At 50.4% G+C, this 17474-nt stretch overlaps 1 protein-coding gene across 1 annotated transcript in view; it reads left to right on the top strand.

Moving 5' to 3' along the window:
- The window catches only part of POLR1A (RNA polymerase I subunit A), a 66813-nt gene extending 58098 nt beyond the window's left edge, over nt 1–8715 (top strand). Inside the window, exons 29-34 of the mRNA XM_037527761.2 lie at nt 561–671; nt 1337–1636; nt 2733–2933; nt 4134–4251; nt 4757–4921; nt 5281–8715. Of these exons, the coding sequence (XP_037383658.1) occupies nt 561–671; nt 1337–1636; nt 2733–2933; nt 4134–4251; nt 4757–4921; nt 5281–5381 (996 nt within the window). The 3' untranslated portion in view covers nt 5382–8715. The remainder of the gene's footprint in view (nt 1–560; nt 672–1336; nt 1637–2732; nt 2934–4133; nt 4252–4756; nt 4922–5280) is intronic.
- Nucleotides 8716–17474: the final 8759 nt, after the last annotated feature.

The following is a 17474-nucleotide window of genomic DNA, read 5'->3' as shown; positions in this document are numbered from 1 at the left end:
AGTGGGCGTGGCAGGAGAGGTCTGCGCACCATGTGGGACCCTCGCCCAGCGGCCGGGGATCAAACCGGTGCTGCAGAGGCTGCAGGCAGCTTCGCAGCCCAGTGCTCAACCGCTGCGCCACCAGGGAGGCCCTTGTTTTGTTTTTTCAATACTCACTAATACAGTCTTTTCATCCCCACCTGCAACAAAAATATTTGGAATATTATTTTGCAATCTTTTAATGACTTGGAAAACCCTGGTACTTTAAAAGTTACTTACTTTAATGCAGGATTTTGTGAGTGGTACTTGTCAAGATAAAGGCTGAAGACAAGAGGGATGGAATCCAGGACTAGCACAGAGTAGATTCTGGATGCACGGAGGTGGTTGGGTGGGTAGATGCAGGGTGCGTGGAAGGTGGATGTGTGCTGAATGGATGGTAGATAGGCAGCTGGGTGGATAGATGGATGAGAGAGCAGGACAGTAGGTAGAGGGATGGGTGAATAGGTTGGTGGGTGGAGAGCTAGGTTCACCAAGCAGTGAGTGTTAGAGCTAATCTCTTTCTTCCTGTCCCCAACCTACAGGGAGAGCAGGATGGAGATGAGGAAGAAGAGGGGCACATTGTGGATGCTGAAGCTGAGGAGGGCGATGCTGATGCCTCTGATGCCAAGCGCAAGGAGAAGCAAGAGGAGGAGGTGAGGGAACTGTGGGGTGAAGAGTCTGGGTGACTGGAGGTCTGGTGCTCTGGGTGGTCAGTTAAGCCACCCAATGTTCACCTGCCACTGGTCATGTCCCTCCTCTTTGCACCTGACCATTCATTCATTCCTTGTCATATAAGGCCACTCGGTATCATACTGGAAGCCATCAGGAACCTTGAAGAGTCAGCCTGCCCAGCATACCTCTAGGTTGAAAAGATGGTGTTCACAGGGTAGAACTGGCAGGGGCCATCTTTGGGTCTGGCTGTGCCTGGATTTGAATCAAATTCAAGGACCCAGAGGCTTTTGACAAATAGAAAAGTGAGATTGCCTCCTATTCTTTTAGTGAAAATATCATTCCTCCTCCTCCAAATTGGTCCTCTACAATCATGATTATGAAAGGTCAAAGGGCAGAATAGAGGTGCGGAAGGAATTGACAGGTTAGAGAGCATAAGCTGAGGGGTAAGCTCTGAGGTGGGGGGTTGGGGCTGAGGGACTGGTATTCCCAGGGGGAAGGGCCACCAGGAGAGGCTAGAGCAGAGAAGCCAGGACTGTGGAACAGGTGGGGTCTGGATGGGCCCATCAGATAAGGCTTTGCAGGGGTGTTTGTTCCAAAAAGATGGTGGGGACCCAAGTGGCTCAGCACGTACTCTGACTCCTGTTAGGTGGATTATGAGAGTGAAGAGGAGAAGGATGAGGACGAGGAGGACGATGACAATGACGATGGGCAGGAGCAAGGGTACGAGGGTGGGCATCTCACCTACAAGGCCCAGGAGCAAGATGAAGAGGCAGACTTAGAGCCTGAAGAGGACTCGCTCCCTGCTGCATCTCTGACACAGCCCCCGAAACCTACCCGAAGTCAGGAACCCCAGGGAGATGAGGCGCGCCGGGTGCAGGCCGTGCGAGAGTCCCACCCATTCATAGAGGACTACCAGTACGACACGGAGGGGAGCCTGTGGTGCCAGGTAAGTTCAAGTATGGCCCAGGGCCAGGTGTCAGTGAGGGCATGCTGTTGAGCTCCTGTCGTTTAGGGCCTGTGAGACTTGGTTACTGTGTTTAATCCCAAGTTATTTTTTTTTAAAGGTTTATTTATTTATACAAGAATTGGGGTACAGACCAGTGGTGTGGGAGGGTGAGAAAATTCACCAGAGACAGAGCGGGGAGCAGAACAGGCAGACAGACACTGCTGAGGGAAGCAGCGGGCGAGGCAGGAGAGGTCTGCCACACCGTGTGGGAATCTCCCTGGCCAGCCAGGAATTGAACCCGCGATGCAGAGGCTGCAGGCAGCTTCACCGCGCGGCACTCAACCCACTGCACCACGTGGGAGGCCCTAATCCCAAGTTCTTTAAAGAATCTGGTGACAGCCGTGGACCTTCTACCCCAAAACACAGCCCCACACCTTTGACTTTCAAACCTCTATTGGGCCACTTCCCTCTGAATTTTCAAGAACAGTGTATATGTGAGTCTGGTCTGCCAGACCGCGTAGGTACTTTTAAATAACACCTCATAATTCTCAGTACAAGTATGTTAACATCTATCAAAGTTGGTACAGAGGCAAGCAGGAACACTATCCTTACACACATAGCCCCTGGTAATCACCTTGGAACTGCAAAGTCCCCTTGAAGACTGGTGGTTTGGAGGCTTAGACATCTACCCACATGCTTCCTTTTTTGTCCTTCCCTTAGAGTCATTCCACTGGCTCACAGATGGTGGTATGGATAAAAACCATTGATCAGCATCATACACAGAACAGTGTGTATTATGCTTTGTGGTAACTGAAAGGATATTGAAGCCAATTTTGAGTGGACATGATGTTTACCCTTCTCGCTGACGTCTGTGAAAGTGTTGCTCCACCATTTCACCTCAGTCTGGGTGACTGGAGGTGGGTGCTCTGGGTGGTCAGTTAAGCCACCCCATGTCCACCTGCCAGCTCACCCAGTAAAGCACCCACTCCCAGCTGAAGCGTTTACTGAGAGGAATTTGAAGGAATCTCCAGAGCCTCTGCTCCCTGCCCTCTGTACCACGCCTTCTCCTCTGATCCAACTCTCTCTTCTCTTGCAGGTGACATTGAAATTCCCACTAATGAAGATTAATTTTGACATGAGCTCCCTGGTAGTGTCCTTGGCTCATGGCGCTGTTGTCTATGCAACCAGGGGCATCACGAGGTGCCTTCTGAATGAAACCACCAACAGTAAGAATGAGAAGGAGCTCGTCTTAAACACAGAAGGAATCAACCTCCCAGAGCTGTTCAAGTATGCTGAGGTATGCTTGCCCTGTCCGGGTTCTCTGCTGGCCTGGACAGGGTCCTCACTCTGTCTCAGGCTCTAGCCCCCAGGAGGCGAGGGTCCAGCTGATTTTCCTGAGCTGACTGCACATCTAGCCCAGTGTTCCCAAACCAGATTTACTTGTCCTGACCCACAATGTGGGAGAGCACAATGTGGCCTGGAGAGCCACAGTGTGTGTTAGCTTAGCTAAGGCTTGCAATACACAAACCTACTTAACTTTAACCCAGAGTTTCTCAAACTAATTTGAGTATGATTGTTTTTCCTTGAAATAAAAACCTCTGCAAGGTAGAGTTCATAAGAAATAGTTTGCTCAGGTACTGACTTGGGAGCACGGGTAGCCAAGACCCAGCCCCCTCATGTTGACGGAGACCTGTGCTCCTATCCCACCTGCTCCACCGGCATGTCATCCTTTCCTCTGAGCCATCTGTCCTAGTCCCCCTCCATCCGCTTCAGTGAGTCTCCCAGATCCTTCTGAGATGCTCTCAGCACCTGGGCGTAATTGTTTTCCTATCAAATACTGAGGAACTGGTACTCTTCTAACCAACTCTCCCCTAATCTGCACCAAAGCTCTCCTGCTGCACACACTTCTTCCCCACGTTAGCTGCCACACAAAGGCCCCTTCTCCCTGGATCCTTTTACCTAGCGCTTTTCCAGAGGACAGAGCGAAGACAGTGGGGGAAGGGTTAGTACCTCCTGAGAGACAGCCACTACCTGAGTCCCTCCAGGTCATGCTTATAAGGTTTGTTTAAATAAGACCAAGCAGGCAACCAGGGTCTCCACTTCTCCTGGGGTGGTGACCTGCCACAGCTTGGAGTCACCACAGGCCCTTGACGAGGCCCAGCTGACCCATCCCTGCTCCACATACCCCGGGAAACTGTTGACGGGTCTTTGCTGGGGAGCTTTCCCTCCCCTACCAAGGAAAACTTCAATCTGTATTAAATGAAAAAATAACTTCGGTTCCCATTGACTCTTAAGCCGGTGCCAGTAATCTCTTGCTCTGGTAATGACAAGGATACAGACCTTGGGGCACAGGCAGTGCCTCGTCAGCAGCTCTGCCTACACTGTCTCCTTTCACTCATCCTGGGTTACCTCATGACCACTTTGTCCTTAGCTGTGCTTGGCAGCTAAGGTGGAACTGAGCTAGGCCCTCCAGACCAACCCCTCCTTCCTTCCCCAGGTTCTGGATTTACGCCGCCTCTATTCCAACGACATCCACGCCATGGCCAGCACATACGGCATTGAGGCTGCGCTGCGGGTGATTGAGAAGGAGATCAGGGACGTGTTTGCTGTCTATGGTAAGAGGAGTTTTGATGGACTTGGCTGTGTTAAGACTGTGTGTAGGGTGACTGAATACAGGGTGGTGAGGTGGAGCTTGTAGGAGGTCCTGAGTGACTGTGGGGAGAGGGTGACTGGTCATTTAATCTTGTTGGGGAGGCCTGTCACCAAGCTATCTGGCTGGTTTCTCATTTGCTCTCTGGGTAAGCTTCTGTCTGATAACTTGGCCCATCCTTGCTTTCAGGGTTTCAGTTCCCAAGTGAAAGTAATGCTGTTAGATTCTCTTGTTCTGCAAATCTGTAACACTCTGTCCTTTGTTGGGGGTGGAAGCAGAGAGGAGGGTGTGGTGATAGCCACCAGGGGTGACCGCCCAGAGGAGGTTAGGGACTGATCTGAGTGCTTAGCTGGCAGAGCTGGAGTGGTGCCCTGCGAGCTGACACCAGAGTTCCTGCACTGTTTCATGCCAGGTGATTCTGCCCCCACTGTCCTCTCACTGCTTAATGCTTGATGTGCTGCCCCTGACAGGCATTGAGGTCGATCCCCGCCACCTCTCCCTGGTTGCTGACTACATGTGCTTTGAGGGTGTTTACAAGCCATTGAATCGCTTTGGGATCCGGTCAAACTCCTCCCCGCTACAACAGATGACGTTTGAAACCAGCTTCCAGTTTCTGAAGCAGGCCACCATGATGGGTCAGTATGTGTGGGCAGGGGCCTTTGGCTTTCCAGACCTCTCCAGAATCAATTCTGGGCTAATGAGCTTATCCCTTGGGCACACAAGCCTCCCATGTGCCTTCCATGCACACAGGAGCTTGGAATCTGAGAGCAGGAGGCATTAGGGAGGTGGGGGCAGCACACAGGAAAGGCATGTGCCTTTCCAAGGCAGAAGCAATGCTGCCTTATATAATCTCATCAGTCTTGGGTACTCTGGACACTCCTCATGGCCTCCAAGATGTCCCATCCCCTGCCCCCAGTATGGAGTCCCCTGGTCCCTTTACATCACGCCCAACATCTTCTTCAACCACCTAACAAGTACTCTGTGTCTCTTCCAGGATCTCATGATGAGCTCAGGTCCCCTTCAGCCTGCCTCGTGGTTGGAAAGGTCGTCAAGGGTGGGACAGGCCTGTTTGAGCTCAAGCAGCCCCTAAGATAGCACCGAGGCCCTGTCTACCCTTCCTAGAAGATGGTGCAGCAGACCCAGATGGGAGCCTGGGCTGCCCATCACAGAATCCTGGGCAGTTCATGGTGACAGTGCAGAGCACGGCAGTGACTTTCAGTTCCACAAAGCAGCTGGCCTCTGGGCCCCTTGCTCATCCTTGCTTATTCCTCTCTCTGGATGTGAACAGAGGAACAAGGCCCACCAAGTTCCAAGTCCTTAGAGATGTTGGGCCTTCCATCCTGCAGGAGGCCTTGGAGGCGAAATCCCTAATGTAAACTCTGTCACCGCTAGGATAGGGAGGCAAGATCCCACTGCTGTGAACAGCCAGTGACTGCAGGCAAGGTTCCTGGGCACTCTCAGGAGCAGGAACATGGACCCTGCAGCCCCATAGCTAGCTCCTCCCAGCTGCGCCAGCTCCTGCGGACAGAGTTCCCAAGGAGTCTCCACCTAAGGCTCTTCCCCTGCCAAGCACAGGGTGGTATGGACCTCTAACTACCAATTTCTGTGCCTAGGGAAGGGGCTGGCTCTGCTGCCCTGTGGTTGTGTCTTTCTGCCGTTTCTCTCCAGGTTCCTGAAGCTCTCCCACATACAGAAACGCAGCTCAGTGCACTGTTTGAACAAGTTGTTATCTTTTCCTGGCTCTGCTTTCGTCCAACCTTGAGGCCGGTGTCCCTCTCTGCAGCCTGCTCTGTCTGTGGCCATCCAGCCTACCTTGACCTCTGGCACTAGCAGCAGGGGCCCTGGCATGAACAGAAAAGTCAGAGGACTTGTACAAAGACTTTGTAAAAGCAGAGTCCGTTTCTATTTTTGTCTACTGTTATTCCTCCTCAAGCCGAGTAATAAACATCACTGGAACTAGCTATCAGGAGAAAGAAAAGTAAAAGGACTTGGGGTTTTTTGTTTTTCCCCTTGGTTTGTGGTTCTGCATTTGTGATTTGAGATCTCAAGATTGGGATTTTTTTTTTTTTTTTTTTTTTTTTTTTAAGAAATGGGGTACAGGCCAGAGTCACGGGGGCTAAGAAGATTCACCAGAGAGAGTGGGGAGCAGAACAGGCAGATGTACACCACTGCTGAGGAAAGTAGCGGGTGAGACAGGAGAGGTCTGCTGTGCCATGTGGGTTGCCCCCCAACTCACACTGCAAAGGCTGTGGACAGCCTCACAGCACTGTGCTCAACCCCCTGCACCACCAGGGAGGCCCTGGGATTTCTTAGAAGTCAAATTTTGGTTTCTTCCTAATCTTGTGAGAGGCTGAGAGCTCAGCTCCTGCAGCCACCCCTGCATACTCCTCTCCCAGAAACAGCTTCTGCTCAATGGCCAGGAGAGTAGAAGCTAGTGGAAGTTGCTGTGTGTGTCCACAGTGGGAAGGCTGCCGACGAGATCTCAGGAGTGGGCCTGGGGGTGAAAGGGAGAACTGGCCTGGAACAGTAGCCATGATGCTCCCTCCAGGCACATCACCTCAGCCTCTGCCACCTCTGCCCTGACTGGGAGAAGAAGGTCCCCCGGGCTTATGTGCAGAAGTATATGAACAGCATCACAGGGGTGAGGGAGAAAGGCCACTGTGGGACCCTGTACCACAGATTAAGATGTGTGTCTTGAAATTAAAGAGCCAGTTCACTGCTTGATTTTCACTCAGATAGGAATTGTGGAGAGAGTCCTCCAAGGGGATCATAAGGTAACCTGGTGGACTGGTTGTGTGGGCTAAGGCTCTGCTAAAGCACAGAAGTTCCATTGCTCAGCCCCACCCAGGCTTGAGGGTTCAAAGTGAAGGAGCAAGCCTGGAATAAAGGCAGGGTGTCACTCATGCACTTGGGAGTCAGACCCCTGAGCTCTATTGGGAGGTGAGGGGACAGCCCCTGCCCTTGCTACCTGGTCAGGCCACATGTTTCCTGAGCGGCGATTTTGCACTTCCTTCCTAGGGTGTGTAAGCGACGTTTCAGGGCTTGCACATCTTAATGAGCTGGCATCTGTCACTGTCCCCCCTTGCAGGATGACGTGCTCATCCCAGTGGCTCTGGTCAGAAGCCTAAGAGTGGCCTCCTTGGTCATTTTAGATGGCAGAGTCTATGGAATATTCTCACTATTGTAAACACTTTATCAGAGGGCACATTTGGTTTTTGGAAAGAGCCACAAGTAGGTCCGGCATGTATCAAGGTGCATCATCATTTTTAAACAAATAGAATGGAGGAAGAGTGGTTGACAAGTGTCATGGCCTATGAGTCTCTCAGATCCCTGAGACACCACAGCAGCCACAGTCTTGGTGGCTGTCCTTGGTGCCTTACCCCACGTGTGGCAATATCTCACCTCTTGGTTTTGGTTTTTTTTTTAAAGATTTATTTTATTTATACAAGAACCAGGGTACAGGCCAGATGCGCGGGAAGGTGAGAGGACTCACCAGAGACAGAGCTGGGGACAGAACAGGCAGACTGAAGAAATATACTGCCGAGGGGAGCAGCGGGCAAGACAGGAGAGATCTGCCCGCCATGTGGGTTGCTCCGAGACTGGCGGGGATCTAACCGGTACTGCAGAGGCTGCGGGCAGCCACACAGCGCTGCGCTCAACGGCCTGCACAACCAGGGAGGCCCTTACCTCTTGTTAACACGTTAATGTTTTTGAAGTCTCCCCTTCCTGGGTTTTACCAGCACACTACCAACATTCCCACAGCTAGCCCTGTGTATCTTTGAGGTACCTCCTATCTGAATCAGGAAGAAAACTGAGGAATGAATGAAGTACTTTGTCCATTCCCTGTTTGGAACTCAAACTTTCTCTTCACTGTCCCCGGTCCGCAAATACATTACAAAATACATAGATTCCTCCCTGGCTTCTGTGGTCCTTTCTGGGCTTCCAGTCCTTTATACTAATGAACCATTTCCTCCGAAAGTGTCAACTCCTTTCTGTGTTTCCATCCCAGACAGGGTTGTGGATTTGGGTTTTTCTTAATTTTGGTAAAGTACACTTAAGAAAATTTACCATCTTAATGAGTTAAGATCAGTAGCCTTAAGTAGCCACGTTATTATATAAACCACACCTCCTCCCTTCCCCATCCACAGAACTCATCTTGTAATACTGAAACTTCATACTCGTTAAACACCATTCCCCTCCCTGCCCCCCAGCCCCTGGCAGCCACCATTCTAACTTTCCCAATTAACTATCTGAGGTGCCTCCTATAAATGGAATCATAGTATTTTCCTTCTGTGATTGGCTTGTTTTGCTTAATGTCGTATCTTCAAGTTTCATCCATGCTGTAGTGTATGTCCACATGCCCTTTCTTCTTAAGACTTAAATAACATTCTGCTGTATGTACACATCATATTTTATCTATCCATTCATCTATTGGTGGTCACTTACGTTGTGTCCACCTTTTAGCTCTTGTGAATAATGCTGATGTGAACATGGATGTATTTACAAGCATCTTTTAAAGTCCCTGCTTCCTGTTCTTTTGGGTTTAGACTCTGAAGTGGAAATTGCTGAATCATATGTCAATTTTATTTTTAAATTTTGGAGGACCTGCCATACCATTTATAGAATCTGAACCATCAGCATACAAGTGTTCTCATGTTTGCATACTTTGCCAATACTTGTTAGTTTCCATATATATATATATGGAAATATACAGCAGCCATCCTGATGAGTAGAGGTGGTATCTCAGCTTTGATTTGGGTGTTTTTAGTCAGATGTTGGAGCCCTTAGGGGGTTTCTACCTGTGGACAGTTAGGAATCACTTAAGTGTCTCTTGCTTGCCCAATACATTTTTTTCTCTTACACGTGAATTAGGGTCTGGAGGAGTCTAAATAATATTCTTTAAATAGTGGGCTGCTAGGGGCGGTGGGGAGGGCAGTGGCTGGACCAGAGGTCATGTGCTTGCTGTGCTTGCCATGTGGCTTGCCAGCCTAGTGCAGTTTTACCCTCTGGCCTCACATAGGACTCTTCAGTCACAACCACCCAAATAACTACAGTCAAAAGCTTCAAAATTCTTATACTATCAAGCACCCCTTTTCAGCAATATTCACTTAAAACATAGGTTCCCAACTCTGCATGCTAAAAGCACCTGGGAACTTATTACAAGATTGTGATTCCAGGGCTCCTTGCCCAGAGATTTTGATGTAATGAGCCTGGGTGTAGCCTGTGCATTAGATCCCAGGAGAGTCTAATGTGCAGCAGAATCAAGAACCACTGACTAAAAGACCCTAAATGTGTTGATAGCTTCTGTCACCTAGTAGTGCGCTGTCTTCTCAAGGTGCCAGGCTTCCCCACAAAGATCTTAAGTCTGATTTCTGCCCTCAAAAAGCAGTGTGTATGAAGTAAAGCTTGCCTGATTACCATGGTCGATGTCTACAAGATACTGGGGGGTTAGTAAAGAGGTGTGATGCTTCCAGCCAGAAAGCAGGAGGCAAGCACTCACCTCCCTGCCAAGCACATTAAGGACATTCCTTGTTCAAAGTCTTGCCAGCAGGACACCTGCAGGGGCAGGAGGATACCTGACTAGCCAGTATTTCTTAGAAGCAGCTATGTGAGAGATTGAAAAATTTCTTAATAAGCATTGTGCCTCTAGTTCTTTGAGCAGCATCTCCCTCCCCCATGCGTGGTAGTTGGGAGCTCTATTCAGATGACAACTCCCTACAGTACTAGTTTATTCCTAGGCTGAGGAAAGGCCCAGAACCTGGTTAGAGAGAACAGGGCATAGCACCTCATCTTGACAGGGCTCAAGGGTCACCAGAGCTGCCCAGGTGATGGCCTTTGAGCAAGTCTAGGACCCAAAGGGGTTGGACTCATGACCTGGAAAGCACCTGCCAAACTAAGCATCCCAACCATGCTGGCTCTGCCCCCCTACCCCACTCCTGCACCAGCCAGGGTCATGATCTGTCATCCTTATATGCAAAACAGGTAATAGTTCATATACCATGGTTGCATGCATGGTCCCCTAGAGCACCCTGAGCATGCCAAGCAGACCTGGGTGGTCATGCTGTGGAGGAATACACTGCACCTGAGCAGGAGCATACCCAGGCCAAAGCCATCGGTCTTGCAGATGCATTTGCAGGCAACTGGCAGCAGGCTGGTTTGCAGCAGCTGCAGCACAACCCCACATAGTCAAAGGAGCTGTCAGCTATCAACAGGAGCCTGAAGCCCCAAAGTAGGGTGGTTGCTGTAAGGGGCAGAAGCTGCTGTGGCCCCTGTTGAACCAGCTTGGAGGCCGTTTCTCCAACAGTAGGAATCAGTGGGAGAAGTCACCCTGGCTGAGTTGGCAGGAAGGGCTTAGCTGGGAGGCAGGATATAGGCTGTGAATTGAGAAATAGATGAAGAGGGTGGGGAGCAAGGATTAGCAGGCTGGTGAGTACTCTGATTTGTCATTCTTGAATGTGAGAACAGGAAGCCAGGGAATACTGTTAATCTGGGACGTGATATCAGTAAGGTTGCATCAAGCCAAGGCAGATGTGACAGCTGTGGAACAGACTGGATAAGAAAGACCAGAGGCGGGCCTCCCCTGGTGGCGCTGCGGTTGACCGGTGGGCTGCGAGGCTGCCCACAGCCTCCAGCACTGGTTTGTTCCCTGGCCGCCAGCGAGGTTCCCACAAAAAAAAAAAAAAAAGAAAAGAAAAGAAAGACTAGAGGCATGGAGATCTGTCATAGGCTCTTGTTATAGCCAAAGCCCAAAGCTAGGCAGGCATGAGCCAAGATGGACAAAATGGATTCAGTTGATCAATCCCATGGATTTGGGAGTGACAAACACAGAGAAACACCTTCTGTTCACAACCTGTGTGGTGCTCACTTTGGAGCAGCTGTGTCCTAAGAAAGAAAGAGGGTTCTAACTGGATTGGTAGTATATTTCTAATTCTTTTTTTGTGAGCCACATTCTCCAAGGAAAATGGAGAGCTTATTACAAAAGAAGTCACTCCTCCCAGTGTCCGTGTAGTTTTTTTCACTGCTACCAGAACTGGATATCTAATTTACTGTGTTTATCTCAAAGAGCTCCTAGCTCTTTCTCCACTTCCTACAGGAGCCGGAGTGAGGCAGGCAAGGAGACAAAACTGTCTCCCTCCACCTATGGTGTCATCAGAGACTCAGGAGGAGAGAGATGGCAGCTCAGAGTTACAACTCAGCTACCAGAGAATATAATGAACTATTTATAAATATGGGAGCAAGATGAGTAGAAACCAGCAAGGACTAGTACAGCACCTCCAGGACAGTTGGGGAGCCATCACCACTGTGAACCTGAAGGGACAAGGAGAGAAAGAATTAAAGAACCCAGGGAGGGCTAAGCTGAGGGAGGGGCTGCTGGAAAGTTGCTGTGCCTTCAGCACAGGAACCGACCACAGGACTGCCCACTCGGCCCCACCGCCCCCCACCCCCACCCCCACCCCGACCACTCCAGGCCAGGAATTGGAACAATAGTATCCGGTGGTGCTTCTTTCCTGCCTCCTGTTTCCTGCTGGTGTCCACTATGAGCTGGACTCACCTGAAACTCAGCAGGTGAGGGAGCTCAAATTGACACAGTTCACACAAGTCAGCAGCCCCCAGGGACCAAACCAGATGGAGAAGAGAGAAGTGGGTCTGGAGGAACGAGCGGAAATATTCTGCTGCTAATATTGACAGACAACCCAAGTCACACAACAGAAGCTGACTGTCATTTCCTGAGCACTAGCTATGGACCTTGCCTGAGGAAATGCTGTTAAGCCAAGGCTGTGTTGCAGAAATTGGTCCCTGTTTATTTAACCTGGCCCTTGTTTATTTCCTGGTCCTTGTTTGTTATTATGGAGTTAACTGGGTCCTTGTTTGCTTATTGAGTTAATATGGTAAAACGCTGGCCAGCCAATACCCCGCTTCCCTACTGTTGATCAACCCCATAAAACGGGGATTTCTGCCGCTCCCAGCCCTCAACTATTGTGGGAGCTTTAATAAACATTCCATGATTGAAATCAGTTATTGGCTCTTCCAAAATTTTTATGGAATTAATTGAGGAAAGTCGGACAAGGACCCTTGAGGATCAGCAACAGCTGGACTTGGAGTAAGTGGGAAAGAGAAAGCTGCCGAGAGAACACTGGCGTGGAGGCCCAAGAGAGCAGGCTGGCCAGATGAGGCGACAGAGCAGAAAGAGCCCAGGGCAAATCCCTTTTCAGGTTTCTGCTCCCAGTGACCTATTTTCACAAAATTCCCCTTGATTTTATACGAGAAATGTCCCTTTACATAAGGCAGAATTTGGGTACATTTCTTTTAACACAAGTTTGAGAACACTTGCTAATCCACAGAACATGGAAAGATAGGGATCCTTTCTTCCATTTTAAAGATGAGGCTATTCAAGGTGTAAGTAAGATCAGGTAAATCTCATCAAGGGATTCAGGGCTCACGCTCACGTCTGCTTGACTCCATGGCTCCAGAATTTTCTTGGATTCCACAAGCTGGCTAAGCTGGCCGAAAGGAATTCCGAAACCAGAAGGGAACTCCACCCTTGACCAAGGCACCCTCAGAACTGGCCTCTCCAGCCCCGTTTTCCCCACTAAAGCACAATGGAGCTCTGCGGAGGAGCTGGCAGGCATGGCCACCCAGGCCTAAATGTTTGACAGGAACCAGCAAAGGACCAACCTTGCACTTGTAAAACTGCAGCCAAGTTTTTTAAAGTCCTCCTAGGAAAGCAATGTATTTGCAAATGCTGTGACTCCTCTGCTAAATACCGCGGGCTAGCTTGACTGCTGACAGGACACCCCCACATCCTGAGTGTCTAGAGTCTCCAGCCCCTGTGGGAGGCTGAGTGGTTGGAGGAGGATCTGCTTCCCAGCCCAGGAGCCTGGGGTGGCGCTCTCAGATCCCCCGAGATGGTCCCATCCCTAGATCCACACCCTGTCAGCTTCCCCACCTCGGAGCAGGAAGGTGAGATGAGGTAATGTCTCAGCTAACCCACAGTGGCAAGGAGATGAAAAGAATCTGAGAAATGCTGTGTTTAATTTAAAGCAGACCCAGTCCGCCTTAGCCAGGCTGCAATTTCACTCAGAATAACCAGTTTGTTTTTCTTGGACATTCCAGGAACTCACTGGCAACCCCCTGTTAAATCTTGACAGAGTTGTTAGGGGGGGTCCCTTGCTGGAGGCCACACACTATCTGATGCTCAACCACTTGCTCTCCTCCCTCAGGCCAGGGATGCTGCTTGGGGTAGGTCAGGGTTGTTCTGGGGTCACTTGAAGGGCCCCATTTTTTCCCAGTGACTCCTTTATCCCCTTTCCCTTAACTTGATACCCAGTGTTCTGGGGGTAGCAGGTTGTCATACAGGTAATAATGGTGACATGAGCTGTCACCATGCTGGCCATGTGATCTGTTTCTCATGTGCTCTCTGACTTTTGCCAAACAACTTCTATTTATTTTTTGTGAAATTCTTAAAATATCTCATTAAAAGGTGTAGAATTTTTTTTAAAAAGATTTATTTATTTATGCATACAAGAACTGGGTACAGGCCAGAGTTGCAGGGGGGTGAGAGGACTCACCAGAGACAGAGTGGGGAACAGAACAGGCAGACTGACTGATATACACTGCTGAGGGGAGCAGTGCGCGAGACAGGAGAGTTCTGCTCACCATGTGTGTCACCTTCCTGGCCAGGGATCAAACTCATGCTGCAGTGGCTGTGGATAGATTCAGAGTGCTATGACTTAACCCCTTGTGCCACCCGGGAGGCCCTAGAATTTTTTTTTTTTGTTGTCACAAAAATTTTCACTTTTTTCCTCAACACTTTTTATTGAGGTTTATAGTATTGGTTTATAACACTATTATGAATTAGAGGAATAGGTTCGAACTTCTTCAGATGTATGTTACACACCTGTAGGGTAAGGAAAAAATGTCAGGCTTTTCTACCCTCCCGCCATCAGGATAGATGATGGATCCTCGCGGTCCTGAATGCATGCCTGATGGCGGGCGCCTGGAGTAGGGTGTGGGCATAGGTAGATGGGATTCGACTGGGCTGAGACTGGGCTTTTAAGGGCGGCATCATGAGGACGCCAGGAGAAGCCGAAAGAGAAGCCAAGAGAGAAGCGGAGAAGCAGAAGCAGAGATCACCGGAGAGCCCAGACAGAGTGAGGATTTACTGGGGGCTGGGAGGCCTGCCAGCCTCCTGGTCCCCCAGCACCCCTGCCTGCTGCATGCCTGGTGAACCCCAATAAAACACCTGCAAAAACCACTGAGGACTCTGACTCCTCCTTTGCCCGGTCTGCCGGATCATAGAAAACCTGCTCTGTGACCATTCCTGCCCCTACAATTGACATAAGTCAGCAAGATGATCCATGCAGACGGGTATGGAGCCCTCCGAAGACCTGGAGGGACTAAGGAGTAACAGACTGTGTTTGCCTGTGTTTGTTTGTTATATTGTGAAGCGTCATGGCGGCACAGGAGAGGGACAAGGTCCGGAGCTGCGGGACGAGACCTTGCATGGAGGAGATGCCCGAGAGGACCAGCCAAAGACCCCTGAGGCAGCAGAATCATTGGGGGAAAAAAAGGACCATGATTCGGAGCTTGCCAGTGCTGATGGTAGGGAGAGGCGTGATGGACTTGGACTGACAATCCTACCAGAAGGCGGAGGAACCTTGGCAGGTTGTTACATTTTTGGGACCCTGGGGGTGGATGCTGTTGTTTGTACACCCCAGGAGATGGGAATCTGGGGGTGGCCAGTGGGCCTTGATGGCCAAAAGCAGCCTGTTATGCCCAGCAGCCAGGCAGAGGAGAAGAGCCAACCGAGAAGGCAAAAGCTGGTGCTGATGCTAAGTTTGGGAAGCCCTGAGTGGCTGTTAAGCACTAAGGAAGCTGAGGAAGGCCAGTGAGTCTCGTAAAATCACCTGTGGGTGATGCCCTGCTCGTTGTCGAGTGAGGGTGAGGAGCTGAGGAACCCGTCCTTGGGGGACGGGTGGGGAACGTGGCTTGGTGTGGAGCCCAAGCCAAATGCAGAGTTTGGATCCCCGGCCCATGTGCTTGTGCAGTGGGCTGGCCTGAGTGCAGGGGTCTGCGAGTCGCATGGGTGGCTATGAAAGCCGAGTGTTGGAGCAACTGCAGACAGAAACCCTGAGGGTTGGCGATTACCCCCAACAGTGGAATAGAATCACCAGTCCCAGAGCGAGTGCATCCTGGGGGTGGATGCGGTGTGTGGCTTGTAGCCGAGACTGCAGCCAGAGAAGGCCAGGAAGCCTGACGGCTCCTGGCGTGTTACAGTAGATGCCGTGAGTGATTCCCCCCCCCTCGCATGAGCAGTGCCTTCGGCAGCAGATTTGGTGGCTCATCTGCTGGTACCAATAATTGTCTTTTGCCACTAGGTTGGGGCCCTGCCTGGACTTAATTGTGTTCTGTTGTATTTTGTTATATTGTGATGTATTTGCTTTTGTGGGCCATGGCTGCATTGTTTACGTTTGCTAAGAAAATTGTATATATGAAGACCATATGGCAGAAAACCCTGAGGGGGTGGACTGTGGGGTAAGGAAAAATGTCAGGTTTTTCTGCCTCCCGCCATCAGGATAGATGATGGATCCTCGCGGTCCTGAATGCATGCCTGATGGCGGGCACCTGGAGTAGGGTGTGGGCATAGGTAGATGGGATTCAGCTGGGCTAAGACTGGGCTTTTAAGGGCGGCGTCACGGGGACGCCAGCAGCAGCAGAAGCTGAAAGAGAAGCCAAGAAGCAGCAGAGAGAACGCCAGAGAGCCCAGATAGTGAGGATTTGCTGGGGGCTGGGAGGCCGGCCAGCCTCCCGGCCCCCCAGCACCCCTACCTGCTGTATACCTGGTGAACCCCAATAAAAAATCTGCAAAAACCACTGAGGACTCTGACTCCCTTTGCCTGGTCTGCTGGATCATAGAAAACCTGCTCCATGTCATTCCTGCCGCTACAACACCATACCCACCACCAAAGCATCCAGAGTCATTTACCATTTGCTCCTCCCCAGAAGGTGTTGAGATTTTTTTTTATTCCTCTCTTTATATATGGTGAAACGGAGGTGGGGCATAAGATTTGGACATAAGATTTGGACATAAGATTTGGAGCCTCCCAGCTCTGGGCCTGACCCAGACTCCTCTGGGCTACCCATGCCATCAGCCTGGGATCTCCAGAGCCTTTGCATCGTTGTTGCAGAGGCATGTTCATTGTTAGGGGAGGTGCCATTTTCCCCACCCACACTTATCTAAGGGCGAGCTGAGTGACCAATTGAAGGCAGGTGGGCTCAGGGGACGATATGGGGGGGAGAGGGGCACTTGCTTCAGTGTTTGGATTTGCACTAGGGACTTGGGGGACTTGGAGGAGACACTTGAAAGAGACATTGGGTGAGAGACACATGGTGGGGGGATGACATTGGGCAGCTGTTATCTTAACATGGTATCTTCTTTAGCTCCAGCTCTTTGGGACTTGCTTCAGAACCCCTTTCCTAGGGTTGTCTGCCAGAGGGTGCCTTAGACTTTTGGCAAACTTTTCAGTGGCCCTGCTTCAAGCCAACCCTGTTTGGCTGGACATTTACCCGTGATGGGTAATTTGGGTATTTTATTTGGAAACTATTCTTTCTTGTCTCTAGATGCACGCTAATTCTGTAACTTGACTTCCACACTAAGAGTTTCCTTTGTCTTTGTGTACGTGGATGACTGGATCCCTTTAAAGCACTCAGGTTTGGAGTTCCCAAGGTGCCCCTCAATCTGCATGCTAACATCACAGTCCCTTTGTGATTATGGCTGTATTAGTGTCTGTGAAAGGAGTGGCTCTGGGGTCAACTGGGGGACAATGGTGGGAGGGATACAGCTGTAAGAAGCCCTCCCTTTTAGTGATTGACATCCCTACTTTGGAATGGGCTGGGGGCTTCCAACCCTGTGGCTTTGCTGTTTCCAGAGGTCTGTTGGACTCCTGGCTCAGGAACATCAAGTCCTAGCTCAAAGCAGGCCAAAGCAGCCCCCAACCCCCACTCTGAGAAATAGCTGTGGAGACAGAGGTGGGCTCCTGGATCTGGGCCAACCAGTGGTCTCCAGCAAGTCCTTCCCCTCTCAGACCTGAGCTCCTGCTATTAAAACAAAATACAAAACAACAACAACAACAACAAAAGGTAACTGGGGATGGAGACGGGGAGGGGCACAGGGCTCAGATTTCTCAG

The sequence above is a fragment of the Talpa occidentalis genome, unplaced genomic scaffold, assembly GCF_014898055.3.
Source record: "Talpa occidentalis isolate TD23 unplaced genomic scaffold, MPIMG_talOcc4v2.1 talOcc4.5, whole genome shotgun sequence".
NCBI lineage: Eukaryota > Metazoa > Chordata > Mammalia > Eulipotyphla > Talpidae > Talpa > Talpa occidentalis.
Note: the sequence above shows the minus strand (reverse complement) of the source record. Positions and strands in the feature narration are given on the sequence as shown.